This window comes from Myripristis murdjan, chromosome 13 (assembly GCF_902150065.1).
Source record: "Myripristis murdjan chromosome 13, fMyrMur1.1, whole genome shotgun sequence".
NCBI classification, from domain to species: Eukaryota; Metazoa; Chordata; class Actinopteri; order Holocentriformes; family Holocentridae; genus Myripristis; species Myripristis murdjan.
The window spans coordinates 18,201,608-18,229,010 of NC_043992.1; the positions used below are offsets into that span (position 1 = coordinate 18,201,608).

The window sequence follows — 27,403 nt, forward strand, 5'->3', positions numbered from 1 at the left end:
CCTTCCCTCATCTCTACTGTCATCAACCATCCTCATGTGACTCTCACCTCTGCATGTGACTCTCAAGGTTGTTCATTTGCCACAGCACCTCTGTCTAAGACAGAGACATTTAGTTCAATCAAGAGAAATAAACAACTAAGAACCACATGACCTGTGCCCCTGTGTCTTTTCACTGCACGTCTTTATACAGTATGCAGTCATATTGCATGTTTTTTCTAACCTTACACTGGGCAAATATGGCCTGGGGCAAAAAGTTAAGGGGCTAAGTGCCTTGCTCAGGGGCATATTGATAATAGCTGCAGGCTACAGCGGTCTCCCAACACGTTTTACATTTCCATCAAAGGTGTGGGATATTTAACTCAGTCATTACTACGAAGTGTAAGCCATATGCCACATAGTGACTAATATGTCACTCAATGGGTCCGAAGAAACGGATTCGTAAACGTCTTCGATATTCAGTGAATTTGCCTGAGGATTTATCCAGTTCCTCAAGTTCACCTGTCTGGAATCCATGAGCCTTGGAAACCACGACTGCTGCAGACAAGTTAACGTTTGCAGTGCCATTCTCTTGATTCACACCGATTAGTTTTCACAGTTACATCACACTCTGAGTGCATATCTTTACAGGAGGGAATTGCAGTGATATCCAAATCCGTCACGTGCACCGCAGAGAACAGATAGACTCAAAAAATAGGCCTCAAATATGTTCTATGATGTTGACTTCTCTGCACAAGCTCACCAGCATATCATAAGAAGGTAAATTTGAAAAGCAGTCAGTGTTACTGTATATCAGACTCTCAGTGTGCAGGATAAATGAAGCAGTTCATATGGTTCCATAGCCTTGGGAATGCACAAAGAGGTAAAACCAGTCTTTATTCAGAGTTCTTTTCACACAACTTTGATGTAATTTCTAAATGAAAAGTCTGACTTTATAATCGGCAACATTATTCTGTCACAGTCTCTTGGTCTTTAGCGAGATGTGTGTGTGGGTTAATGTCCACATTCTTCTGTTACATTAAAAATGTTATTACGTGAGGCGGCGACAGTTGAATTTTGACCTCAAAACTCAATAAAGCCATTAAAAAAGGGATTAAAAAAAGGGGTTCCACAAATTGTAATGCAGGCATGACATAAAAAATTGCTGTGAGGAGCTTGATTAGTGTGGATCACTGCTGTGTTGGTGTTTTCTGATAAGACACAAAATGTCATGTGCAGTGAAGTAAGTCTCTTGTGAGTGCCGTGTAACCCTGGCGACGATCAGGGCATGAATGGATGCAACTCACAGCTGTCACCTCAGTCCCGTCTTCTGCGGTTATTCTCCCATCATACTCCCATCTTTTCTTGCTCTCACCTCCGGTCGTCACTGGACATCAACGGTCATGCCATAGTCAGGGCTGCTGGCGAAGAGGATCTTACCATCTGTTTCTTGCTCTTCAAACACTATGACCTGAGATAAAGAAGAAACAACAAGCTTGGGCATGGAGCAGAGGTCAACAAAGGAGAAAGCGAGTAGGTGGTTGATCACTCACGTCAGCATATTCACACTCACAGAGAGAGAGTTCAAGAGCGAGAAACACAAAGCGATAGATGCCGCTTAAAGGAAAATTTCACTGCTGTTTATGTGAGATCTCCAATAAGTGTTGATTGTACATGTAGTTGATGGAAGCAATAAATTCCTCACCAAATGCTATACTGACCAAGAAATGTGAACTCCTCTGCTGTGCCATCAGTGCCTACATATAGCAGAATCCATTTCATGCAAGTTTGTCACCCACTGGCCAAAACCTTAGAATGGCATCTTAAAGATGCCACTGTTTGACCAGAAATCAAATAAAAAGACAACATAAATTGTATTTGACTAGTTTTACTGACAACATACATGCCTTCACAAGAGAAAAAGAGATCACGTGAGCAAGCTGAGCAGAAGTAAGAGAGAGGCAGAGAGGGAGAGCAGCAGTGGTTGAGTGAGCAAGAGAGTGAATGAAGAGAGATGGTTGCAAGAACAAAGCAAGTGAATCAGGGAAATAAAACGTTATTTTCTGATTGTTTCATACAGCTAAAGCACAAATAAACATGCCCACATCTCCGCACAACCCTGCAGGAAGGTATCGCGTTGCTGCCAGATTCTGTCTGGAGACAGCCCAATGCAGCCGCAGCCTCGGCCTCTGCCAGCTGCATTTCTCTGGCCGTACACTCTGGCTTGAATAAATGTGGCTGAATATCCGAGTCAGACCAAACACTGTAAAATCTATCCTCACCCATAAAATCCTCTATGTTCATGTTTCGGGATGCCATTGTCGTGGTTGGAAACATAGTTAGTTTGCAAGACTAGATAGATAGATATACTTTATTGATCCCAACCAGGGAACCCAATCCCAACCAAGGTGAACTAGCCTGTAGTTCTTCCTTGACCCCAACTACGTCACTTTATGCATCAAATACCTGCTTGTATCTGTGTCCAGTATGCCCAGTGAAAAAATGCATTCTCCAAAACCCTTTTCAGGTCATGGTGCTGGGTGTAAGGACCCTTAATTATTGTTCTTAAAGAATAAAACTGAAATACTCACAATAATAAACTCTTTCCCAAGGAGTGAAACCCAGTAAATCCATTAAAATGTGTGCACTTGGATGGAGCTATTTGCTCAGCAGCTCCCTTCTGCTTTGCTGTGAGTGCTTGTGATTGACAGCGAGAGAGCAGAACCAAAGTATACCGAGGGTCAGTGATGGGGTGTAAGTGCCGCCACAGACCAAGGAAATATGTTGCTTACACAGAAACAGAGGGAGTGCTTGATGTTGAGCACGACATACGGGTGCATCTCAAAAAATCATCATGGAAAAGTTCATTTTTTCAGTAAATAAATTCTAAAAGTGAAACATTCATATATTTTAGATTCATTACACATAAAGTGAAATATCTCAAGCCTTTTTTTGTTTCAATTTTGATGATTACGGCTTATAGATCATGATAAACAAAAATCCAGTATCTCAAAAGTATGGGGGTGAAGTGAGGTAAATCAGCCTTGATTTATAAGCTACCAAAGCATATCCTGCACTCACTTATACGACTGATATGTGAGACAAACAATACAGACATACAATCACAACTGTTAATAAGAAGGTGAAATACAACTGAAACTGGTATGGTCCTTGAAGTGTTGGGTAAAAAAACATACCTGGTTGTTCCCCTTGTGAAGCCAGGGTGCCGGGACATAGAGAGTTTGCTGAGGACCAATTGACCAGAAACGTCCCAGATTCTTCCCATTGATGAAGACAACGCCTTTGGTCCAGCCCTGTGGACAGAGCCGGCGATGGCCACACATACAACACACAGTTTGAGCTGGGCAATCTGACTGGTGAAAGACTCAAACTACACTGACCACTCCCATAATGCACAGCTACTGTTATTTCAGTGCTGCTGCCTGGTATATTGACTGCACTGTACAACTCTGGATGAACAAAATATCAGAGACACATTCTACTCCTGAAGTATAGTTATGAGGTGAATCAAGGTAAAAACCATTATCTTTTGCTGATTTCCCTTATTAAATCTGGAGTATATCAGAATCACAATCTGAAATACTTCATTGATCCCTGAGGTGAAATTAGGTATATCAGTATATCAGAAGAAACAGACGAGCTAAAGAAATATTTTAGTTTCTGGTGCTAGTTTTGAGACAGCTGAGCTCTGAATCAGAGTTAAACAAGCTGCAACTCAACATCAGGATCATCTCTAATGTACTTTACATGTCTGTTTTTCGATATTCAGTGTACAGCAACACAGCAACACTTTAATCCTAACGTGACTCTGGGAATATTGTGATGCCAGATCATATATAATACATGAACAGAGTCATTACTTTTATTCAGTTAAGAGTATAACTGATGTGATTGAAACATGCAGTTTCATTACTGGAGGGTTGTTGAGGGTTTTAAGCCTGTCAGTGGAGTTTTCAAGAGTTGAGGCTATATTACAATATATGCCTTGCTGTTAAGCTACTATCTACTATAAATTAGCCTTGAGCTTTGATTCTCAGCAATGCAAACCTATGAGAGAATAATATACAGCAAATTTAGAAAAAATACCATGAAAGCTACTGCTTATGACAAAAAGGAAATGATTGGTGAAGAGGTACTTTACGTATTCCGTAATTGCAGTCTGCTGGACGGCATGAAAATTATCTCTGAGAGAAAGTCTTTTGCTGCAATGTAAAGAGCCAATCAAGATGTTTTCACAATCAGAGCAAGTGGAGGCACTGTAATAAAATTACTGTGTAAACATATCCAGTGATTGATATCTGCATCCGTTTCTCAGGGGTTCAAACTAGAATTACTGCCTCAGAGTCGTATGCCTCCACCAACCTGGCAAATTGCAGTTTACAGCCAGACTCATACAATATTTGTGGTGAAAACTCTGCAGGAATTTTATAAAAAGGTATTAAGTGTGTTTTATTGGCGAAAAAGAAGCTATCAGTATATTGATATGTATGATTCCAGTGAATAATTTCCAGTGGGGAACCTGCTGTCTTCATGTGGAGACTATTTTTACAGAGGAGTACAGAGAACTGATGGAGAGCTTCTTCACATGGTGTGACGATAATCCCCTGTCGCTCAATATCCAGGGAGAGGAAGTGAAAAGAAAATGTTTGAGTTATGGCATTGAATTGAAGAGCATGATGATGTCACAGTGAAGTTGACCTATGACCTTTTGGATATAAAATGTCATGACTTCATCATTTTAACATAGCTAACATTTGTGTGAAACTTTGTCATAATTAGAGTATGAATTTTTTAGTTATGGCCAGAAATGTGTTTGATGAGGCCACAGTGACCTTGACCTTTGACCTCTGGCCACCAAAATCTAATCCATTCACCCCTGAGTCCATGTGGACGTTTGTGGCAAATTTGAATAAATTCCATCAAGGGCTTCCTGAGATATCACCTTCACTGGAATGGGATGGATGGACAGAACGACCTGGAGACATTATGCCTCCAGCCACAGCTGTCACCAGCGCAGAGGCATAAAAATAATTTGCAGATGGGTGTTTAATATGTAGTAAGCACTGAACCGATGGGCATTTCATGCTGTTTAATAACAATCAAACTCGGCTCTGCTGTAATCCTTTGGTCTTGTTAGTGAAAATACAAAGTGAAAGTGGCGCAACCCCTGTCTGATTCAAACCAAGGAGATTTGCTGTCTTTCAATGAGGAAAGCATGATTTGATATCACATAAAGTATCTTTATGTGTCAGAGTAAAATGTGCAACTGGTCAAAAACCTCAGTTATTTTATACAAGTGCCTTATATATTATCATTATAACATTATAATGCCAACACTGGCATTTCTGTCTTATAGCTGATAAACTAAATTTTGCATCACTGTACAAGGCACTGAATCAAACCAAACTGTATGAATATAATTGTCTGAATCAAAAATAAAAAGCAGTGCTTACATATTGAGCCACTGACATGCTCAAACATGAAACTTGAATTGCTAACTACGTATTGAGCTTAATAGAAATTCAAGCGTTCCGGATGCACTGTTATGTGTGCACTGTCATTGTTTATCTGTGCTCTGCTGAAAGCCACATTTCCCCTTGTGGGACAGAAAAATACTGAACTGACCTGACCTGAGAGACAGCTATCAGCACCAGGTGAGGAGAATTTCCAGGGCAGGGCAGCAGAGGTGCATATCAGCCGTGCTCCACCAAAACTGACGCACAAATAAAGACCTCAGCTCAAAAATGTCATAATATTTCAAAAATCTGTGTGCCTGGTCAGACGGGCAGGTTCGGTGGAGCAGGGCTGCCTCTTTGATGCAGAATTTAAGAGTTAAACTTGAAAATGAATTATCCAGCATTTGAAAATAATATATGAACACTACTACAAAGTGATACCAAGTGAGGAATTTTAAAAAAATATTAGTAGGTAACCAAGGCCTTTATATGACAAAATGACAGCAATGACAACTGACAGGATCTCTATAATTTAGTTTTAGATTTTTAAACTAAAATTGCCTCAAGCCCATATTTTGTCCTGGAACTCAATATCTTCAAATTTAAAAAAAAAAAAAAAAAAGAAAAAAAAAAAATACTATGTGAAAAAATAAACAACACAAAACAAACAAAAAAACTATTACTAGAACAATTCTTTTTAATTAAATGTTTTGTTTTTGTTTTTTTTAAAGAGAGAATACTGCAAATGGAAAATAAAAGATGACATGCCATCAAAAATATTAAAATCTTTTAAAAAGAGCAAGACATTACCTCTTTCATATGAGAGAGAGAGAGAAGACATATCCGGCATTCAAAAAAAAGAAAAGAAAAGAAAATGAAAAGAAAAGACAGATATCGACCCAGTATATCGGTACACCATTAAATCGGTCAAACCTTCTAAAATTCTTTCTCATTTGCCTCTGTTCGCTGGATTTTCCCTTTTCAAACCCCGACTGCACGTGTATAATGAGCGCCACAACAATGCAGCGGTCAAAACAGCAGCCAATGAGCTTGTCCCTCTGCTCCAGGGACAAACTCATTGGCTGTCCTACTCACAGGGAGTTTGATGAAGGTGTCTCTGGGAACACCGTCCACATAAAGTCTGCTCTGGAAAAACCCGGGGAAGGAAGGTTTCTGCCGCATGGACCTCCAGTGGCCTGTGCTGTGAAGTCTGTGAAAAAGGAACAAGGCTCACTGTTCAGTCTGGGGACACACACGCACATTCAAACCTTCACCTATGTACGTCTTCCCTCTGGCATGCTTCCTTTAAAATCCCTCTTTCGTGACATTTAAGGGGCTGTTTTGTTTACCTGCAGTTTTGTATTTCCTGTTCAGATGTGCCTTCACTAAAAGTCAAGTGAAAGTTTGGACAGGGTTTTCAGGAAAAGGATTCAGATTCATTACCTTTATTTTGGCTACAGGAAATATTCTGTCTCCAAGTGAACTCAAAAGGCTGCAACAAAGACAGTGATAGCAAACGAAAAATATTTCCTCAACACTGCATTTTCACTGTTCATTCATTCGGTGCTTCAGGCGTTGATATTTCAGGAATGGTGGAAAGGTAGAGAGGCTGCAATTTTGCAAGTAGACAGGGGAAGGAGATGGTTATAAATATGGCAAATTCTTGAAAATCTAGATGCTTTGAAAGAGACAGCAAGGCCAAGCGAACAGGACCACCAACTCATTGCCGTGGAAGGCCAATGAGTTGATCTTCAACCACTCTTGAATTTGAAGCATTTTCATCCTACAATATGGGAACAATGCTTGCACCCCAGGGTACACTTGGCCTTGTAAAATGACCTCATAATCATTGGCCGTTGTAACACCGCAGCAATTATTTGACCTAATGACTCCCACGAGATGGCTGCCACACCATTATACACCCAATGTGTTTAACAGCTGGTAATTGACATTGAGATTTTAGGGTTTCCTTTGGTTTTCTACAAATGAAAATCAGTCATGACATAAGAAAAAAAACTAGAGTTGTGGGAGCAAATTACATTTTTCCATCCCTCATGGGTCCTGATGAGGTGCTCATTACTCCAGGTGATGCATCTTTGCATCTCCTGGCCTTGGATTCAAGGTTGCTGAATTAACAACAGCTTTAATGCTCATGATGCACATGTTTTCATTAAGCATGTGTCTCTTAAGGTGCTGATTGAATTCTCTGCTCATTTTTGGCTGGAGTGCTGTGGTGTTTATCCACCGCTCTGTGTAGGGAAGAGCCCTGTCGGTGTACAACTACTGTTCTTCTTTGTGAGTTTGGTGCCTAGGCTGACTGTTACTCTTGCCACGTTGAATAATCCTAACAGCTTTTGTGACTGATGTATCTGCGATCTGGCAGCTGACTGGGCTCCGTTGGAACTCCGTTGCTTAATGCTGCTTGGAAATCTCACGTACGTGGTGATTGTCACACCTCTTGCTGACACATACTGCTAATTGGCATTCATTTGACTATGACTCAACCGTGCAGCTGCCTTTGTAATTTTGATTTAGTTATGTCAGAATGAAAAGTCCTTTTACACAAGGTGTTCACAATACTTTTTTTATAAAAATAAAAATAAAAAAAGGAAAAAGTTCTCTTTTTTCACTCAGGGCATTCTGAAAATGGGGAACGAGAACAACACACCATTACTAGTTTTAAATCAGTGACATAAAGTAGCTTAATTTATGTTACTCCGATTGTAATTAGGTAATTAACTGTATGATTAGAAACAATTTCGAACAATACTGCTCATGATTCAAGCTGTGTTGGCGAGACAGAGAACTGATGTTCCCATTCTGTTCCCATTGTAATGCTGGGCTCTGTGCGAAGTGGCGAGCTAATCAGCTGGACCGAATCAGAGGCAGGCAGGTGTAATGACTGAGGAAAAACAAACATGGAAGGAAAGTGAAAAGTAAATGAAAGAAACCTGTTTACAAAGCCTGGCTTCATATCCAGACTATGAATGATGAAGTCTCGGAGGGGCTTCTTGTTCAACTCGATATCTCCAACAAGACCTGAAAGGCAAGTGAAAGCTGCTTTCATTTCTCTTGGGGAGCTTAAGACATTGTTAATTAGTTCCTTCCATGGTCTATGATGACAAAGATCATTTGGTAAGAATGACTGCTAGCTGTAACATCTACAAACATCAAGCCATCAATTTGTGATACAATTTGTACCTTTCCGCTGCTCATTGAGGGTTTTCCCATAATTCACTCGTCCACAGTTCTCCACCAGTAAATTCAGAGTTCTTTCTCCCTACAGTGGACCAATACATAAAACATGAGAGGCATTATTCAAGTAGTATTCCTCGAGGGAACAAATGAAAAAAAAAAAAAAAAAAAAAAAAAAAAAAATAGAGGGAAAAAAATCCCTTTCAATGGGACTGATTCAAGTAATTGATCAAGACAAATCTTAGTCTGCATGTTTACAAGGCTGAAGCTGGATACTTGGATTCTGCTTTGTTAGAGGAAACATTTGTCTGAAAATTCTCTGTTGCCTCAACACTGGGACCTCGGCGCCAAAAGCATTTATCAGCATCTCCACAACTTTTGACATGCAGCACGGTGTTAAATTTAAACACACGTACAGGATGGGTCCAGAATTGAAAAGAAACAAAAACAAAAACATGAAAACACACAGAAACAAACCGTACCTTTCCATCGAGAAGTGGAAGCTCTTGCGTCTTATAATCCAGAACACCGACAAAATGTTTGTCCACAAAAACCTAGGTAACACAGCAAAGGCTTACTGAGCAATTAACAGTGAGAACCCATTTAGCCATGATTGCTGCTAATGGGAACAGATACAGAGAGTAACAAAGAAAGAGGCAGAGCGGAGGGGCTCAGCAGGAAAAACACACTGATTGTACACTAGGGCTGGGTAATATAGCAATTTTATATCAATGTTGTGATATAAGACTCGATATCATCTGAGATTTTGGATACAGTAATATCATGATGGCATCTGTATTGACTTCCTAATTTTAAAAGCCACATTACAGAAAAGGGATGTGATTCTCCAACTTATTCGACTGATGCAGCTCTTCTGTTATTTGCCTGGTCATCATACCCACATTACTAATGATATTTTACCAAAAATTTCACAATGTAAACATTTTGTGAAAGCACCAGTCTATGCACAACATGTAGCTGGACAGATGAGAAGACAAAGCAGACACCCTACAAGAGCGAGTTAAAACAGTTTAAGATGTCCACTAATAGGTTCCCTGCACTTAAAACGCCTTTTGACAAATAAATGCTGATCCCTATTAAAAGTCGTGTTACATCAAATATCAACATCAACTCTCAGCGCTGTTGTGCTGTGTCGGGCTGTTTAATCACCGCTTACTGATTAACTACAGAGCAGGGGCCAGCTTCTCCTGCTGGGGAAAAGGACCTTTCGCTGGGCAGCAGCTGTGGGTTTCCTCGTCACATCCTGCTGACTTCCCTGCGACAGAATCAGCTCACCAGTTAAAGTACCGGTATGTTTTAGAATTTATAATTCTCAAGCCGAACCATATCAAGCTCAAATTATGCAAATATTCTAACAGGTGTCATCTGGTCGGGCTCTGTGCTGGCAGGCGGCGTCACGACCGACACTGTGACCAGGCGCTTCCAGACTGTTGGTTTGATGTGTAATAAAGTGAAACAGATACAGAGGAGAACAAGAGAGAGCTACATTCAGGAGGCTCAGAGGTATTCTTTTTTTTTCTAAATCCTCAACTTTCAGATATTGTTAGATTCGGTTTTCTAGTTTTTGCTGAGGAAGAATTTTGCGCAAAATGACATAAAAGCAGGTCCCGAATAGATGCAGGTCAGATGCTTTTTATGATTATGGCAAATAGAAGCCCAGGCTGCTAATTGAAGTTTTTATGGTAAATAAATAAATGAGGTCAAGTTCTATGGCCCGCTTGGTCTTTTGTGGAAGAGACCTATATCTGCAGCCTGAAGGTAGGTGGCTGTGCTGGTTGTGTGTGTGTGTGTGTGTGTGTGTGTGTGTGTGTGTGTGTGTGTGGAGTCTGTTCCTTTCATTTTGGACCGTCTGCTGCTCTAGATGCTGCTTAGTGTTTCCAGGTCAAAAAACATTGTGATATTTGATTTTGTGCATATCGCCCAGCTCTACTGTACACTCACAGATTATCATCCAAACCCAACACTTTTACACTTGCAGGTGAATCAAATTTGAAGAATCAGGATCAGTTTAGTTATAATGTCAGCTCTGCTCCTGCCCCAACTGAACTGTCTCCCGTGTGATTTAAACATGCGAACGCCTTGTCTCTTTGTGAAACGTAGCTTTATGTGTCTACATTTAGTCATTCATTGGACTATCTGGATGTCAAGCTTGCTGCTTTATTAACAGAGAACCTTATGCACTGATAACTGCATGATGCTAACAGGTGCATAGAGACATTGGCAGCAATATTAACCAGCTGACAAATTCCCGCATTAAGCAGAACTGCGTATCTACATACAATAACAAGCCCAATTGTACAGCCTCGTAAACGTATGCGGGGTCAATATTAATGAATTGATCCTCACCAGCGCTCGGTCTCTGATGTTGTTCTTGGAGTTGAGCGTTCCTCCACCGGTGATGACGGTCTCGTACAGCGTGTAACCATACGACTGACCGTTGTTATTGTTGACAGGGAGATTCTCCATGTTCACCGGCTGTTCTGACTTCAAAGGCTGCAATATTAATCAGAAAAGAAGACAGTACATAGATGTTACAACAATCAATACATTTATAAAAATACAAATAAAAAAGAAAACAGAAATGCTTATGAGAGCAGGTAAAATGTGACAAATGACATGGGTTATTTAAGGTTTACAACACTGAGTGTGGAAAATCTTCATCAGACTTCATCAGAAATTATGAAGTCATCAAACCCAATGAAGTTTTCTTATCTGACATTTAAAACAATTCTTTTTTTTTTCTTTTTTTTTTTTTCAGGCAGTGACACTGTTTGAGATACCCTTGGGAGGTACATTATGAGCTCTTCACCAAAAAATAAACAATCCCTGCTATGGCGTGATTAAGCACCTACCCCCAGATACAGATACAACATCAAACTCAGACACCCTGTTCGCTTGCTCTGAAGCCACTGAAGAGGAAAGGCTCTTTTTAAACACGGGTGTGCGGCTGGTCAGGGGCAAAGTAATTGCCGTCTCAGAGGGAAGCAAATTATTGCGACGGCGAGTGAATAATTAATGCTGTAAGCAACTGCCAGACGTATTACATCTGTTTTGAATAGAAGTGCATGGTGTGAATGGCTCAAATAGGGTGCTGGACAAGAAAGTGAGGATCAGGAATGGCACCATCCAGACAGGTGGTTTTTCTCCTCTGTTTAGACAGGGAAGATTTTCCTTTGCCAGGGAATTCAAACTGGCAACACTTCTCTCCCCTTAAATGATACTATAGCTTAATCTGAACCTTACCTTGGGATTTTCACCATTTCTTGTGTGATTGTTTCTGTATTTGTGTGTACTTATGAAATGATTTTAAGCATTTATTTGTGTCTATGAAAGGGGGACTCATGCTGAATCCTCTGAATTATGCAATAAGAAGGAAAACTATCTATACACAGTTTACTGCAATCAGCAAGCTTTACTTTACTTATGCAATGTTGCAGCCGAATGTGGGTCTCACTTGCGTCACACTCAATCACGCTCACTTCAGCCAACTTCATCATTTTTTTACCTCGCTGCTCAGGGACGGTTTTTGCTATGGGCAATGTGGGCAACCGCCCAGGGCGCAATCTACTTGGGGGCGCACAAGCGCCATCCCAAAAAAAAAAAAGTGCGTCCGCAAAAAAAAAAAAATAATAAAAAAAATCGTTTCTACACTAATATCGCTCATTTCCATGTCAAGTTGGTGCAGTGGGCGCTAAGGCGCCCCTACTATCACGTCAACTTGCTGCTGAGAGTCATGTATACAGGTCGTGTGTGTCAGAAGAAAAGGCAAGGGGGAGGGGGGCGCGGGGGATCAACTTGCGACTGCAGAGGCTGTGCGCAGGTTGTGAGTCTCAGGAAAAGCAAAGGGGAGGGGGGCGGGGGATAGACTAACCTCTGATATGAAAGGTCCCAGGCCAAACAACACAAACTGCTGCTTCCAAATAAATTGTATTTCATTCATAAAATTAATATAGACCCCTTATAGCTACATGTAATTTATTGGGTTATGTGAAAATGCCAAACAACAACAACAACAACAAAAAGTCAATGGAGTATCATGGACAAAAGGCCAAAAAAAACATCAGGTGCCCAGTTCAGAAAGAGAAGGAGAGAAGAAGAGGAGAAACGTTCAAAAGATTAAGGTATGCAAGTCTCTATGCGTGACGTTAATTGTGCATGTAATGAAACAATAGCCTATACCCTATTTATTAGCCTCTTTCTAATATGTTGCCACTTAGCCACAGAAGTTGTTTTTTTTTTTTTTTTCGTTTTTAGTTTTGCTGAACTAGCAACTATTAGAATTTTAGGCATCATGTCATGGAATTAATTTCACCCATAGGCTAGTTTGTGTTTGCAACACAACAAGTGCAAGTTCACATTGGCCTGTTAGTCTGTGGATTTGGTAAACAATACGTCCTGACTGTGGAATTTTGAATTTTTTTTTGCTATACGTGGGTCTATGGTAACCTAAATAACTTCCTATACACTGACATGACATTTTGTAAGCTATATGTGATATAGCTTTATGAGTAATTTCTAGTGTGTTATTCTTAGTTAATAGGATGTTAACAAATGATAGGCCTGATGTGGTGGGGGTGGGGGACGGTTCGCCCAGGGCGCAAAACTAGCCAGGACCGCCTCTGTCGCTGCTGAGACACAAGGTGTGCATCTTAGGATGCGCATTTATAACCAGTGCCATTTTTGAGATAACAGTTTCTCGTTGTACGTTCTTGTTTGATACATCTTTTAACTCATTTTTAATTACATACATTTTTATCTTTTTGGGGGGTTATGTGGTGAAACTGATAGTTTAGGCTATTGACAAAATAGTGGTATTTAGTGGTTAACAGATCATCCAAGTTCGACTCGATGACTCATTCCCCGTCACAAGAACGAACCCTTCGCTGTTCTTCACTGTTCATGTCACTTCACTGTCCACGTCACTTCACTGTTCTTCTCAAAAAGTAATGAAGTGCAACAGGATTTCAGTGACCCAAAGCTGAAAAAATGTTGTGAAGGATGCACAACACCACAGGTTTGGATTAGGATTCATTATCTCTGCTCTCTCCAGCACCCTTCCTTCCAAACTGGTGGAACTACTTTCTTTCCTAGAACAACCTCTGTATCATTACATAAAGACGCTGTATGGATACAGTCGCAGTTCTAGGAAAGAAAGTAGTTCCGCTGACTATGAGTACCACGATGAATCCCAAATAATGAATTAAAAATAAGTGTGTGTTGTTGTGCGTCCTTCAGAACATTTCCTCAGTTTTGGGTCGCCACTCAAAATCATGTTGTTTGCTACACCGGATCCCTGTAATTCATTTTGGATCAGCACACTCCCAATGAAGCTCTCCTTTTTACAGCAGGGGAGCAGCTGATGGGTCAAACTTGGAGGATCTATTACATTCAAATGGAGTAGAAAACACAAACATATGGGTAAGAACCTGAACTATCACATTTTTACTTTTCATTATTACTCTATTTTCTGTACAGAACCATGTCGCTGTATTGCACAGTTACAAGAGTATCATTATTTTCTGTGTTTTGGACTGTAGCACTGTGTGTAGCTCACCTTGTCAGTGAAGTGCAGGCTGTCCCACAGTGACAGGTGCTGCTGGATGACAACAGGCTGGTACGCTCTCCTTTCCCGAAGAGAGGGCACTTCAGGGAGAGGCTCAGCTGGAACACAAGGAGGAGACAAGTGGGTGGATGCTTCAGTCTGTCTGTCAGCACATCAGTCTGTTTTCACATCATTTATCCTTTCTTTATCCGGGAAACCAAACTAAAAACCTGGACGAGAAGAAACATGATTTTTATTTTCACTTGGGAAGTTCAGTCTGCAATTACAGCAAGGACATTATCTTTACTTCTTTGTAAATCCCTCTACTCATGCTGATAATGGTTGGGGAGGATGCACAAGGACACTTCTGAATTTCTACAACCAAACAAGCAAAAACATGATTAACTATTAGCTTTCAGAGCCCAGGCTATGAAAAAGAAGCTTTGATTTCAACCTGACTGATCTGCTCACAGCAATCTGCATTCTTATGTTGAATCAGCATCCTCTGCAGCCTGTGAACCAGTCAATACCAATCATAAAAGTAGCCTGTCACTTGGGAACTGTGTGGCTGCTTTTAAGGCTCCTTAGGTAAGCCATTTTGACCTTCACAGTAGCAGCATCTGGTCTGTGCTCCATCTCACAAAACCCTCCCTTTACAACTATTAACAGTGTTTGCCCGTGCTCTCTAACCGCTTTTAAAGGTGCTAAAGCATCCAGAGACATCAGCAGTCCCTCTGGAAAGAGCCTGACAGCATTTCCTTACCACCGGGTAGTAACAGCTGGATCTCTTAAGCAGAGCACTGAAGATAATGGCCAACACCTTTCTCTTAAATGGCCCTCTGCAACGCTTACCAAGAGAGTGCCTTTAGCAGACACTGTGTGTCAAAACCAAGAAGGGAGCAGTGCGCAACACAAACAACAGTCAATAGTGACGGTGTTTCTCTGGTGTACTACAATTCTATGCATCTATGTTTATGTTTTCTCAAATATTGTTTTTTTTTCCCCACAATATATCTCTCTTTTTTCCTACATAAGGAAAGGAAAAGACATAAGAGAACACAGCAAAGCCAAGCTGAGTAAGAGAAACATGATGTCAGGGTACAAACGTGTCTCCTTCCAGTGAATTTCCATTCAAAGCACATATTTAGCTTGTCTGTGACCCGAAGCTTAACATCTATTGACCTGTTGGCCATGTTCGCTGTGAGCAGGATATAATATGGTACGAATGAATCTTACTGTTATGCTAACATGCATCAAGACAGACTCATAAAATTGTTACCAGCCTATCTCGCATATATCTTCAATGCCTGAATGGCCTATGTGTAGGAGTGCATATACACTATGTATTAGTGACAGAGGAAAAGAGCAACAGGGTTATTTCTAGGGCCATGTTGCTGTCAAATATCTATGTTAGATACCCCGGTGATCAGTCTGAATTCAGGTCGTAATGCCACAGAACAAGGGACTCACACAATGTACATGAATTGACGACCTAACAATTATAAAATATCAAGCCGATCTAATTAGATGATCAGGCCATGTTTTTGTGGTAGCTGAGTAGAACGCAAGGCCTTCTCAGACTTACACTCATATCCAGGCCACTGCTCATTGTTCAGCAGACTACAAAACATAAGGATGAATCACACACAGGCTGCCTTTCAAACTATCTTCAATCACCGGAACATTATTTCTCTGTCGTGTTGGATTCAGTCTCTGACTGCTAAACACTATGGTTCTGCTCCTGGCCACAAAACACTGGAGGCTCCTTCCCTCAACCACAGAACACTTGTCTTATAAATAGAGAAGATTAGCTGGGCTGGGCGTTGGCAAGGATCTCATGATACAATACATATCACAATACATGATACATGATGGGTCATGATACAATTTGCATCACAATACACTGCAATACTCGGCTCAAAATGCATAAATAGAGCTTAAAATACAACCTGCTACATAGTACTTGGGTTGGCTCATAAAATATGTAACATATTATAAAGATAACATTAGATAGATAGATAGATAGATAGATAGATAGATATCATTAAGCTAGCTAGGGTGACAAACTGGCTCAAAACAATTTCATTAAAAATTAAGGCTTATTTAACACAGTGCAGGAACATGTAGATGCCATAACATCATACAAAAATGAAGAGTACAGGAAGTATTTATTGATTTTACTCAGCCCTAAAGATTAGATTATCAATAAATTTGACAGAAGGTGCAGTGTGTAACTGGTGTCATTGGCAGATCTAAAAGGTCTGTGTCTTGTGCAGAGATCTGATCTGACACACAAACACACTTGCGCACAGTTATGCATCTCTGACCACTGTAGCCCAGGTTCCACAGGGACAATTAACAAAAATGGGGAGAGGAGAAAGCGAGAGAGAGAGAGAAAGCGAGAGAGAGAGAGAGAGAGAGAGAGAGAGAGAGAGAGAGATGCAGGGCCCCTCTCTCAGCAGCAACACTCACTGCGGTACTGTCTGAATAAATTCCTCAGAAGATGGTACTTGGTGGTGTAATCCCCAGCCTCGGATAATGGAGCATCGTAATCTGAAAGATAATGCGCTATCAGAACAGCAGGCACGGGAGCCATGGAGAGAGGGAGGGATGCCTCTTACCGTGGCAGATGATTTCACCGTGCTCCTCTATCAAACATCTTGAGACAGCAGTGGGCCAAGAGACATTTTGGGTTATCTTGACAGAAAATGCAGCCTTTTTGAAGTGAAAAGGTAAAAGGCAGTAAGGGAAGTAAACACAGATATTAAGACTGCTGAAGGTCAGAGGTCGCCGTCCCTGCCGCTGAGCATTTTTCACTATACTCCTCTTCTCTGATGAAGGAGGTCATTACGATGTTAAGCACCCTCGAGGAGGATATAAAACCCATTGTACCATCTTTAATTTACATTTCCCATGCATTTTATTAGGTAATGAATTTATTACCATGCACTGTGTATTCAAATTGCAAAGCAGCTTAAGGTCACGGGGCTTCTGAGTAGAGATAGCGCCATCTACTGGCATTTAAAATATCCTCTTCTTCACGTTTCAATGTACAAGGTAATTGGCTCAGTCTGTATTTGCTGAGTGTTTTTTTAAATCCGATTATTGTTTTTCTCTCCGGTTATGTCTAAGCCTGAGTCAAAAATTATTTTCAAATACGAATATGGATTTTTTTAGCCTTTTAAGAGTAGGATGAGTTAATTTTTTCAAACATGATAAACAAAGAGTGCCAGAAAGTCTGAATATAGACAGGTCTTCAATCTCCACTGCATGGGGAACATGAACATATTTTTCAATGTGCTGTACATACAGATTCAAAGTTGTCTATGTGAGCCACATAGACAACACACACATAATCAAAAAGTACACATACCATAGCTTGTTACCATTGGTTTAGGTGCTGGTATTCCAACAGCAAACGCCCCACTCATGAAGCCGAAGTTTGTCCCTCCATGGAACATGTAGAGGTTGACTGACATGTCCAGTTTGAGGATTTCAGCCACCACAGCCACCATATCTGTCAAAAAAAGGAAAAAGAAACAAAACATAGAAACCAGTTCACTTAATCTATAAAGCATATAATAAAGCTATAGTGCTCTGATGACATTACAGAGTAAAGAAAAGAATAAAAATTACAAGGTCAAATGTAAGACCTGTGAGTAATATAAAAACAAGAATCAATTTGGCTTCAGCCTTAGCAAACCACAGACGTTGTCTTAATAATCCTATTGCCCTCAATTCCACTTCAGTTGAAATACGACTGACCTCTGCCATACATCATATCACAGGCTACTTTAAATCATTACGGGGCAAACCTGACCTCCATAAGAAACAGCATACCTCCCAGAACAAATGAGCTAAATAAAAAATTTGCAGGGAACACAGCAAAGCGAGTAATTAAGTAATATAATAGACTTGAATGGTACTCAAATTGGACCGACTTAAATGATGTGAATCAAGTGCATGAGCTATGGTAAATAACACTGTAGCGGAGTGAGTGACAGAGCCGGACTTGATTGGCTTCATGTTGGTGGCACTAGCCGTGACCAGCTGCCGGGTCCGCACAGCCGTGACCTGTCAAAGACACAAATCCCACTGAATATTCCAAGGGTTCATTTCATAGACTTTATGTACGCTTTTTTCTCCTTTCTCACTGAAAAAAAGAACACTGCCGGCTTTTGTATTTATTATTATTATTATTATTTAGATGTGGAGGGCTGCTAGGAATGAGGCTTTGTGCTGTGTGTTTGAAATAGGACATTTCTAAAGACACTTATAATGATGACACAAGGTTGTGAGACTGTATTTCATTTTAACATTTGAAAAACAGGTACAATCACTTATGCCAGAGCTGTGCACAATGCCAAAAATATTTCCCACTTGGCAGAAGCAAGGAGTCCATGTTATCCAAACTGTGTGTGGGATATCAGGTGCTCACTGCCTATTTCACATAATGTATATGGGGCTCCCCACTGTGAGGGTCTGAGTCATTAGTCAATTGAAAATACAGTCATGCATGCTGTTGCCTCTTCACACTTAAGACTACTATAATTTGGCTTATTTTTAACTCAGTCTTACCTCCCCCTGAATGAGCCGCCAGTTTCTGGCCTTCCCACACTTGTTACCCATCCATTTCTGGATTTATTTTAAGGTTTTATTGATGACACTTAAGGCATTGCAGAACTGAGCTCGGCTCCTGAATATATCACTGACCTTTTAACCCGCTGTAAGCCAGAGAAAGCTCCTCAGACTCGTGACTAAAGGTGATCAGACTGTAACTATTAGGGCCCATCAGCTTTACAACAACTTGCATGAGATTTTTTTTTGCTTTTTACCAAATTGAGATCCTCCAGTTCCAAGAGAGCAACCACAGGGATGATCTGACCTTGGTTATTTGAATTAGTAGTGATTTATTATTAGTTATTTGTTATTTGTTTTTTCTTGCTGTTGTTTTATTCAGGTTAAAGCACTTTGTAACTGTTTGAAGGTTTTAAGTAAGAGACTTTCTTCTTCTTTTTCTTAACACTATTCACATACTTGCCCAGTATCTGAGCTAAACTATGCCATATACTCAAACATAATGTCTTTTTTCATGTAAGTAATGCAACACAACCTATGACATATGAGGGATGGCAGCATAAGGAAGCAAGTTAATGGAACGGCGCACAAACATATGTTCTGAAACTCAAATGTCATTTAATAGTGTGTGTGTGTGAGTGTGGATGTGTGGGTGTGTGTGTGGGTGCAAAGGAAGTGAGAGAACAGTGACTGAAGAAATCAGTCACTGTTCACTCATGAACATTTGCTTCAAAGCATAACACCTAAACCTGAAACTTAACATCACTGCACACAGTGAAAATCAATGGTTGGTATCACTGGACAATGTTGTATGAGGGATTCCTTGAAATTCTGGCCATCTGGAGATCAAAAATGTGGACCAATGACAAAATTAAGTGGATGAGACGCAGACTTTGGTTTGGCTGACAACCTGCTGTGCACGAAATGAATCCAAATATCTGACAAAGCCGCATCACAACAGAGACATGGCCATGTGCTACACTGTATGTCTTTGCTGCAATGCAGAAAGTACACTATATGGACAAAAGTATTGGAACACACCTCTTAATCACTGAATTCAGGTGCTCCATTGCTACAAGTGTATAAAATCAAGCACCTAGTCATGCAGTCTGTCTTTACAAAAATACGTGAAAGAACGGCTTGTTCTAAAGAGCTCACTGAATTCAAGTGTGATACTGTAATAGTAATGTAACAGGAAGCCACTGTTGCAACAAGTGGGTTTGTGAAATTTCTTCCCTCCTACATGTTCCACAATCTACTGTAAGTGGTATTATTGCAAAGTGGAAGCGTTTAGGCACCACAGCAATTCAGCCATGAAGTGGCAGACCACATAAAGTTACAGAGCGGAGTCGCTGAGTGCTGAGGCCCACAGTGCATAAAAGTGGCCAACGCTCTGCTGACTCAAGAACTGCAAAGCTCCAAACCTCCTCTGGTATTAACATCAGCACAAAAACTGTGTGCCGGGACCTTCATGGCATGGGTTTCCATGGCCCAGCAGCCGCATACAAGCCGTACATCACCAAGCACAACACCAAGTGATGGATGGAGCAGTATAAAGCACACCACTACTGGACTGGTCGCACTGGAGTGGTGGAAATGCATTCTGTGGAGTGACGAATCACGCATCTTTATCTGATGGACGGGTCTGGTGAATGCCAGGAGAACGTTCCCTGCCTGACTGCATTATGCCAGCTGTAAAGTTTGGTGGAGGAGGGATAACGCTATGGGCTTGTTTTTTCTCAGGTCAGCCTTAGCCCCTTAGTTCCAGTGAAGGGAAATCTTAAATCTTAATACCAAGTTTGAGGAAGGCCCTTTTCTCTTCCAGCATGACTGCGCCCCAGTTCACAAAGCAAGCTCCAAGGTGGTTGGGCAAGTTTGGTGTGGAAGAACTTGACTGGCCCACACAGAGCCCTGACCTCAACCCATCCAACATCTTTGGGATGAACTAGAAAGGAGACTGTGAGCCAGGCCCTGTCATTCAACATCAGTGTCTGACCTCACAGATGCTCTTCTGGATGTATGGGCAAAAATTCCCACAGACACACTCCAAAATCTGGTAGAAAGCCTTCCCAGAAGGTGGAAACTGTACTAGCTGCAAAAGGGGGAGCAACTCCATATTAATGCCTATGGATTTAGAATGGGATGCCATTAAAGCTCCTGTAGGTGTAATGTGTAGGAGTCCCAATACTTCTGTCCATATCGTGTATGTCTTTTACCTTCAGGGATTTGGCAGTGACTTACAGCGCAAAACCCATCTCACTCTCAGTATCAAATAAGAAAGTCTGTCTTATCCTTGATTCATATCCGCAATGAAAAGACTGTGTGACGAAATCCAGCCTTACTATCATCAGAAAGCGTGGCTTTCTATCATCAGTATTTCTATTTTTGCCCTGAGAAGACATCCTGTCTGTCTGTCTGAGTGGTACCTCTTTCCATCAGAGGATCTGTCGTGATCTCAGTACTGAAGCAAATCTGTCTTACCGTCAGCAGTGAATACATGGTGAAGTTCCCCCCAAAGGTCAAACCAGCCAGACCAGTACTCCATAACCATCTTAGGCTTCTTAGGCTAGGGAAAGGAAAATGACATTTTTGGCATTCGAACAATTCTGATGAGCAGCACTGAGTCAACTGAGCAAAACGTAATCTGAATGAACTTCACTGTGTAAGTATAAAAAATATCATGATCACCTTGTAAGATAGCTGTACAAACTAATAAATCAATTGCGTTAAGGGTTAAATATTCTTACAGTCTGCTCCCCTTCATCTCCTCTTCATAAGTGGAGATCATTTTAATAGAAGAAATCAATAAGCAAGTGGAACGTTCACCTGGATGTAAACGATAAGTCTATTTCTTGGACAGAGCGTGGCTTCCTAATAAGGTGTGTGCTCAGTGTTTAGGCTGACGCCTGTTGTGTTGATTAGATCAGATGGCATAAACACCAGTAATGGGTTCTTCTCCTAAATCAAGCTGCTGTAAACAAGCATCTTGTTTATTAAAGAGCTTGAAACAACATTTGAACTGTTGCCTGGGTTTAACAATGATGAGCGGCCAGCAATTCAGGCAGCGGCGCACAAATAACACTCACTTGTATGCTATCCAGATACTTGATGGCCTCCGGGTCCAGCCTCTGAAAATTGATGGTTTCTAGTGCTTGAGACACAACAAGGCAGTATAATGTTACACATTAACATGCACATTAGTTCACCATTGAGAATGTGTTTTAGTCTGAATTACCTTTTTTGTTTTTTGTTTTTTTTTTTCCCTAAAGGCAGGTAGTCAAAGCAAGCCTGCTCCATCTCGACTGCACAGTGTAGAGAAGAGAGGGACAAGTTTCACCGTCTAAAGGACTTGTTTTTTTTAAAATTCCAGAGATGCTTTGTGGGCTAGATAGTGTTTTCAGAACCATCACTATTTCAAAGAACCACACAATCCACTGACTAAATGGTTCATTATTATTCTATTTTAAGAACTATTCCTGCTTCCATGTAGCATTTCCATATAAATTATTGTTCAGTTTACGTCCAACATTAATATAACTGTCACAGTGCCAGGTGGTAAAATGACGTCCTGTAAGCTTTGGTGTTTGGATTCAAACAGTGAGCCACTGAAAGTAAAACTGTTGCGTCTCTATTTCACTGTTTATACAACACAAAAGAACAGAAACTGAACATTTCTTAAAATGGTTTGTGGAGATGAAATGCTACTTTTCATAAATACCCATAAAACCCCAGATGATGCCCTGAGTGAGAATGACAACAATGTGTGTTTATTGGTACATGTATCCATCATCACAGTGAAAAAAAAACTATGTCCTCAAGGTAATTATAGCTTTCAAACCAGAAGTACCATAAATATGTGGTCTGAAAAATTAAAATAAGTACATACATTTTAAAACAGCATGCATGAAAAACAGGCAAACACAAGAAAGATCACTAACTAGCTCCCTGGCTACAGGAGTTGGCAGTAGCCATAAAGCACAGCTAATAAAGCTTTGGGAGTTATCAACATAGTTTTATTCTTTTTTTTTTTTTTCAGCTTAGTAGGAGTGTGAATTTTTTGGCTTGGAAAAGATTTAATTTTGATTCATGATTCACTGGTTGGTAATTTGTGAATAGGTTTTCTTTTTTGGAATGGTTCAGTTCAACATTTATAAATGATTTGAGCTTGATTCAGTGTTTTTTGCCAAAATTTTGTATGTATCTATCAAGTATAATAATGTTAAGACTATCCTGAAATGAGGGAAAAACAGATGACACAATTACTTAGATATTACTCATTCTAAAAATAACTTACAAATCATAGTGTTCTGTTTGATCAATACAACATATGTTATTTTTTTTAAGAATCATGAATGAGTCATTTCACATCAGTTCAGGGTCACGTCAGAGATCAATAGATCGTCAATAGATCCTTCTATTTAATTCTTTTAGCAGATCGATGTATTTGAACTGGCGAAATCCATAATCAATGCATCCATGCAAAGAGTGAATCACTACACAGCTGCTGCTTGGTTATCTATCCATTCTATAAAGATACATGGACAGCCATCTGAGTATGGTTGTCTGAAAAAACATCTTTCAATAATGTTTCTCTCCGGCGCCAAAAATGGCTGCGCCACTGTGGAAGCCACTTTCTGAATTGAACCGATTCCTTTTGGACTGCGGTTCTTAGCTGCAGCTGCCTGACACCGGCTCACGCTTGGCTCACACTTCCTGTTGTTGTGCGAAAACACCAAAGACCAACCACGGAACCACAAAGCAGAACTCAGGGCAGTCTCATGTGTGTCTGTCTCTTTGTCTGTCAGCGTGCCACAATACCTCCTTTCACTCCTCCAAGCTTTAGTCCTTCCCGGTTGTCTGAGGTCAGCAGCAGCTCTGAGACGCCCCTAGACAGTAACGCCTGTGGAGAATGGGCATTATTAACGCAGCTACACAGAACAATGGACGCTCTTTCTCACATGTAATTGATGAAATCTGATGGCTTTCAAACGACAGTGAAAAGGAGAGGAAGATAGGGAGGGGTAGAATTGGGAAAAGGAAGAAAGTGCATTTGCTCATTTGCTTTCTTACATGAGTAGGGTTGGAAGGGGTGGAAAATTTCTGTTAGATTTCTGAAAACTTTCCAGAAACTTTCCATGGGAAGTAATGGGAAGATATGGAATTTAACAGGACTTTACAGGAATAAACAGCTATTACCTGGAAATTTGGGGTAATTTATTCAACCTGTATCATATACAAGCATAAACATTTTGTTTTGTCATCAGAAGACATGCATGCAAACTAATACCAATTTATAAAAAGACAATTTTGACTTAATTTTTTCAGTTGAACTTCAATCGATTCTCTCACTAAACACCAAAATTCAAAATGTAAAATGAAAGCAAAGAATGCATAGTGCAGGGTAGAAATTCAACTGGACTTCCATTAAATCTGGTTGGTTGTGCTGCAAGATGTTTACTACATTTAAATTCTCTGTTCTAGGCTAACCAGCAATTTTGCAAATTTCCGGTTTATTCCAAATTACTTCCTGCTAATTCCAATAAAATACTTATAAATTCCATATATTCCCCTCAACTTCCATGGAAAGTTTCCAACTTTGAAAATTCCTGGAATTTTGAATATGTGCAGGCCAGCCAATGAACAAAAATTACCCCTAAAATACTGAGCACTCATGATCCTTACCTCCTTTATGAAAGACATGTATTGGGAATCTTGAGCATAGGCGCCGTATTCATTCTCCACTTGAGCTGCTATGATTGGGCCGCCTTTGGAGTACTGCATGTTAATTACCCAATGAAAAAGAGGACATATATTAAAGTTCAGCTCTGGCACAGGATATAATGTATACAGCTGCATTTTAAAGCCAGAGCTTGTTCAGTGATGCAAGGCGCTGATAAACCGGAAATATAGATGGAGGACACAGAGTCCATTGCACTGGTTACAGTGTCAACTCAACGTCCAGCAGCAACACCGTGTTGCACAGCATCTGAGAGGGAGGTGACAAAAAACTACAAGGCAGCAACAAAATATATTGTTTGTTTAGTTTTTATGGCCAGCATCCTCACATGTGAAAAGCTTAATAACAGAACTTTGTATTCATGTGAGCTCGAAAACGAGACTCAAGAGAAGCAAAATTAAAAGGCCAGTATGCTTTGAGCAGGTTTGTCTTGGAAGAATGTTTTCTTATGATATCTTCAGCGTCTCGGTTTATGTCTACAAGATGACTTTTGGATAGTACATCACTCAAAAATGAAAATAAATTGAAGAAATAAGTACATAAAATTAAATTAAATTAAATTAAATCACTTGATATGCTTCTCGAGACAACAATTACATTTGAAATTTAGACAAGCTGAAAACCAAGGCTACCTGGTGCGGAGCAACTCTCTTGATGAGCTGATCAAAGTAGGAGTTGACTGCATCGGTAAAACCGGGGTAGGTTGTTCTCAGCTTCATGTTTTTATCCCGCAGGAGCCAACTGAAAACAATCACGACAACAAAACTTTACATGCTCCACATTTCAGCAACAGATCACACCAATTCTTCAGCATGCTCTGCTGCGAAGCCCAAGTTTATTAGCTTGGTGCCATCTAAGATAATCGCACTGACAAAAGCATAACTATCAGATGCGGCGCGGTGGAAGCCACACATTCTGCCCCGAGAAACACAGTTTTCATGATTATCAAATAAAATCAAATATTAACCTTGCATTCCCTGAGGGCAAAACCACTCCAAAAATAGCTACATGCAGGCCTTTTCCCCCCAACATCCAGCCCTTTATCTGTCTGAATCTATTGAGATAACAGAACTAAATGAAAGTGTGAATGTATTCTTTACAGAGACATGCCTGCCATATTTAGTCAAGTTTCCCTTAAAAAAAATCTCTAAAAGTTGGATAAAACATCAGCGGCTGCGCACTGTGTGTAATGGTGACAGTTAAAATTTGGTATTTTGAGTGAGCTACTGTCTTTCACGGTAGTGTAAAACCCTAAAGCGTCAACACTTCTTAACAACCAGTTTAACCAAGATGAACTCTACATTTATTACACTTAAGTCATTGAACTACGTCTGATTGTAACAGAGATGGGACAGGTTTAACAGAAGACAGAAGCCAAACAAGACAAGTGTGGTAACAGGAGAAACGAGACTACACAATATTTTACCCACAATAACAATAGAATCCCAATACAGACGATTGTGGATATAGGATCATTTTCCAATAAGCGGGAATCAGTCGTGTTTTTTGGTGTTATAACCTGCACAGCGACTGCAGCACGAACATGACACAACAGTTCCTGTTCAAATACCTAAAGGTAGGGAACAAATACACCTCAAAGGAACTCAAACGAGCATCTGTGCAAATGAAGTTTAAAAGTCAAATATCAATACCTAACACATGTGTATCAATAATGTATTGCAAGAGTAGATATTGCAATATGTTGCGTTATGAATTTATCGTCCCGCCGCTTGTGTTCACGCTTGCACATAAAGCCGACGAGCACCAACTTCAGCCTCGAGCCAGCTGACCTCGCTACAGCGGTAGGTTACCACAGACGTTTTGAGGGCTCACTCCAGTAATTTCCTAAAACTGGTGCCAATTACATCATGAAACTGGGCCAGGGATGACAATGTGACACAGAAAGAGCTAATGGGTATATGCAGAAGGTAAACACTGGTGACATGTAGCATTTGGGGAACAAACATTAGCCCAGAGCTGCAGGGTACAAGCGAGAATTGTAATGAACACCTTTGTGAACACAGGATAGCTGTCCTGACATGCAAATCGGTTGCCAGACGTGGGTAAAGCGGTGTAACAGTGCAGTGCAGTGTTAAAAGGCCCTAACAGAATGCCTGACTAAATGTTACCTATTTCATTGTTTTGGATACATGTTAAGCTAACCACCCCAATGGCTATGTTATTACAAATTAACAATATAACTACGATAGTGAAGGAGATATCAGTGGACTGATGGCATCATGGCATCAATCACTGAGACAATGCACAAAACAGGCCACGCTAACAACCTGTGGAGGTTTAAGTAAACATTAAGAAGCTGTGTATTTACCTGGGCAGCCCCCCTAAATCCCACTCAGCACAGATGTACGGCCCTGGACGCAGAATCACCCAGAGACCTAAGCTGGCTGCTAGGCGGAGGTAGCCTCTAAGAGATGGGCACAGAACAGCATCAATGTTAATTAATTTTCAATCAATCAGTTCAAAATGTTGAAGAAAACAGACATTTAAATGATATATCACTCATTCTCTAGCATTTTTATTATGTTTAAGCTTTTGGAAAAAAATCTGCTTCCTGTATCAGCTGAATTAAACGTGATTCGACCGCATACCTGGCAGATACAACAGTATAAAAGATATATACTGATGATATTTTTTGAAAATCAGTTAAAAGCAGTTCAAATAAATCATGAACAATGATACACCAACTTCACTGGAGGTGATATGGCATAAATTACTGGAAAGTATTTGTTTACAGAAACTGCATCCTCCCAGCAATGTGACATTCATCAAGCCTGTGGGTGGCCGGGACATTTGCAATGCAACAGTGCCACCTGTGGGAAAACAGCAGCTCTCCATAACACTAAAGCCTCCGGACAA

General features: G+C 40.5%; 1 protein-coding gene across 2 annotated transcripts in view; it reads right to left on the bottom strand.

Moving 5' to 3' along the window:
• Positions 1–573: 573 nt before the first annotated feature.
• LOC115370789 (beta-galactosidase-1-like protein 2) overlaps positions 574–27,403 on the bottom strand; it is a 30,102-nt gene continuing 3,272 nt past the window's right edge. For both annotated transcript variants that reach the window (XM_030067957.1, XM_030067956.1), the window contains 16 exons: positions 26,856–26,951; positions 25,159–25,267; positions 24,472–24,564; positions 23,608–23,689; positions 21,876–21,940; positions 21,271–21,355; positions 17,585–17,728; positions 16,684–16,764; positions 14,224–14,330; positions 11,016–11,162; positions 9,131–9,202; positions 8,655–8,733; positions 8,405–8,492; positions 6,549–6,663; positions 3,174–3,290; positions 574–1,447 (listed from right to left, as the gene is read on the bottom strand). In XM_030067957.1, the coding sequence (XP_029923817.1) occupies positions 1,361–1,447; positions 3,174–3,290; positions 6,549–6,663; positions 8,405–8,492; positions 8,655–8,733; positions 9,131–9,202; positions 11,016–11,162; positions 14,224–14,330; positions 16,684–16,764; positions 17,585–17,728; positions 21,271–21,355; positions 21,876–21,940; positions 23,608–23,689; positions 24,472–24,564; positions 25,159–25,267; positions 26,856–26,951 (1,567 nt within the window). In that variant the 3' untranslated portion in view covers positions 574–1,360. The remainder of the gene's footprint in view (positions 1,448–3,173; positions 3,291–6,548; positions 6,664–8,404; positions 8,493–8,654; positions 8,734–9,130; positions 9,203–11,015; positions 11,163–14,223; positions 14,331–16,683; positions 16,765–17,584; positions 17,729–21,270; positions 21,356–21,875; positions 21,941–23,607; positions 23,690–24,471; positions 24,565–25,158; positions 25,268–26,855; positions 26,952–27,403) is intronic.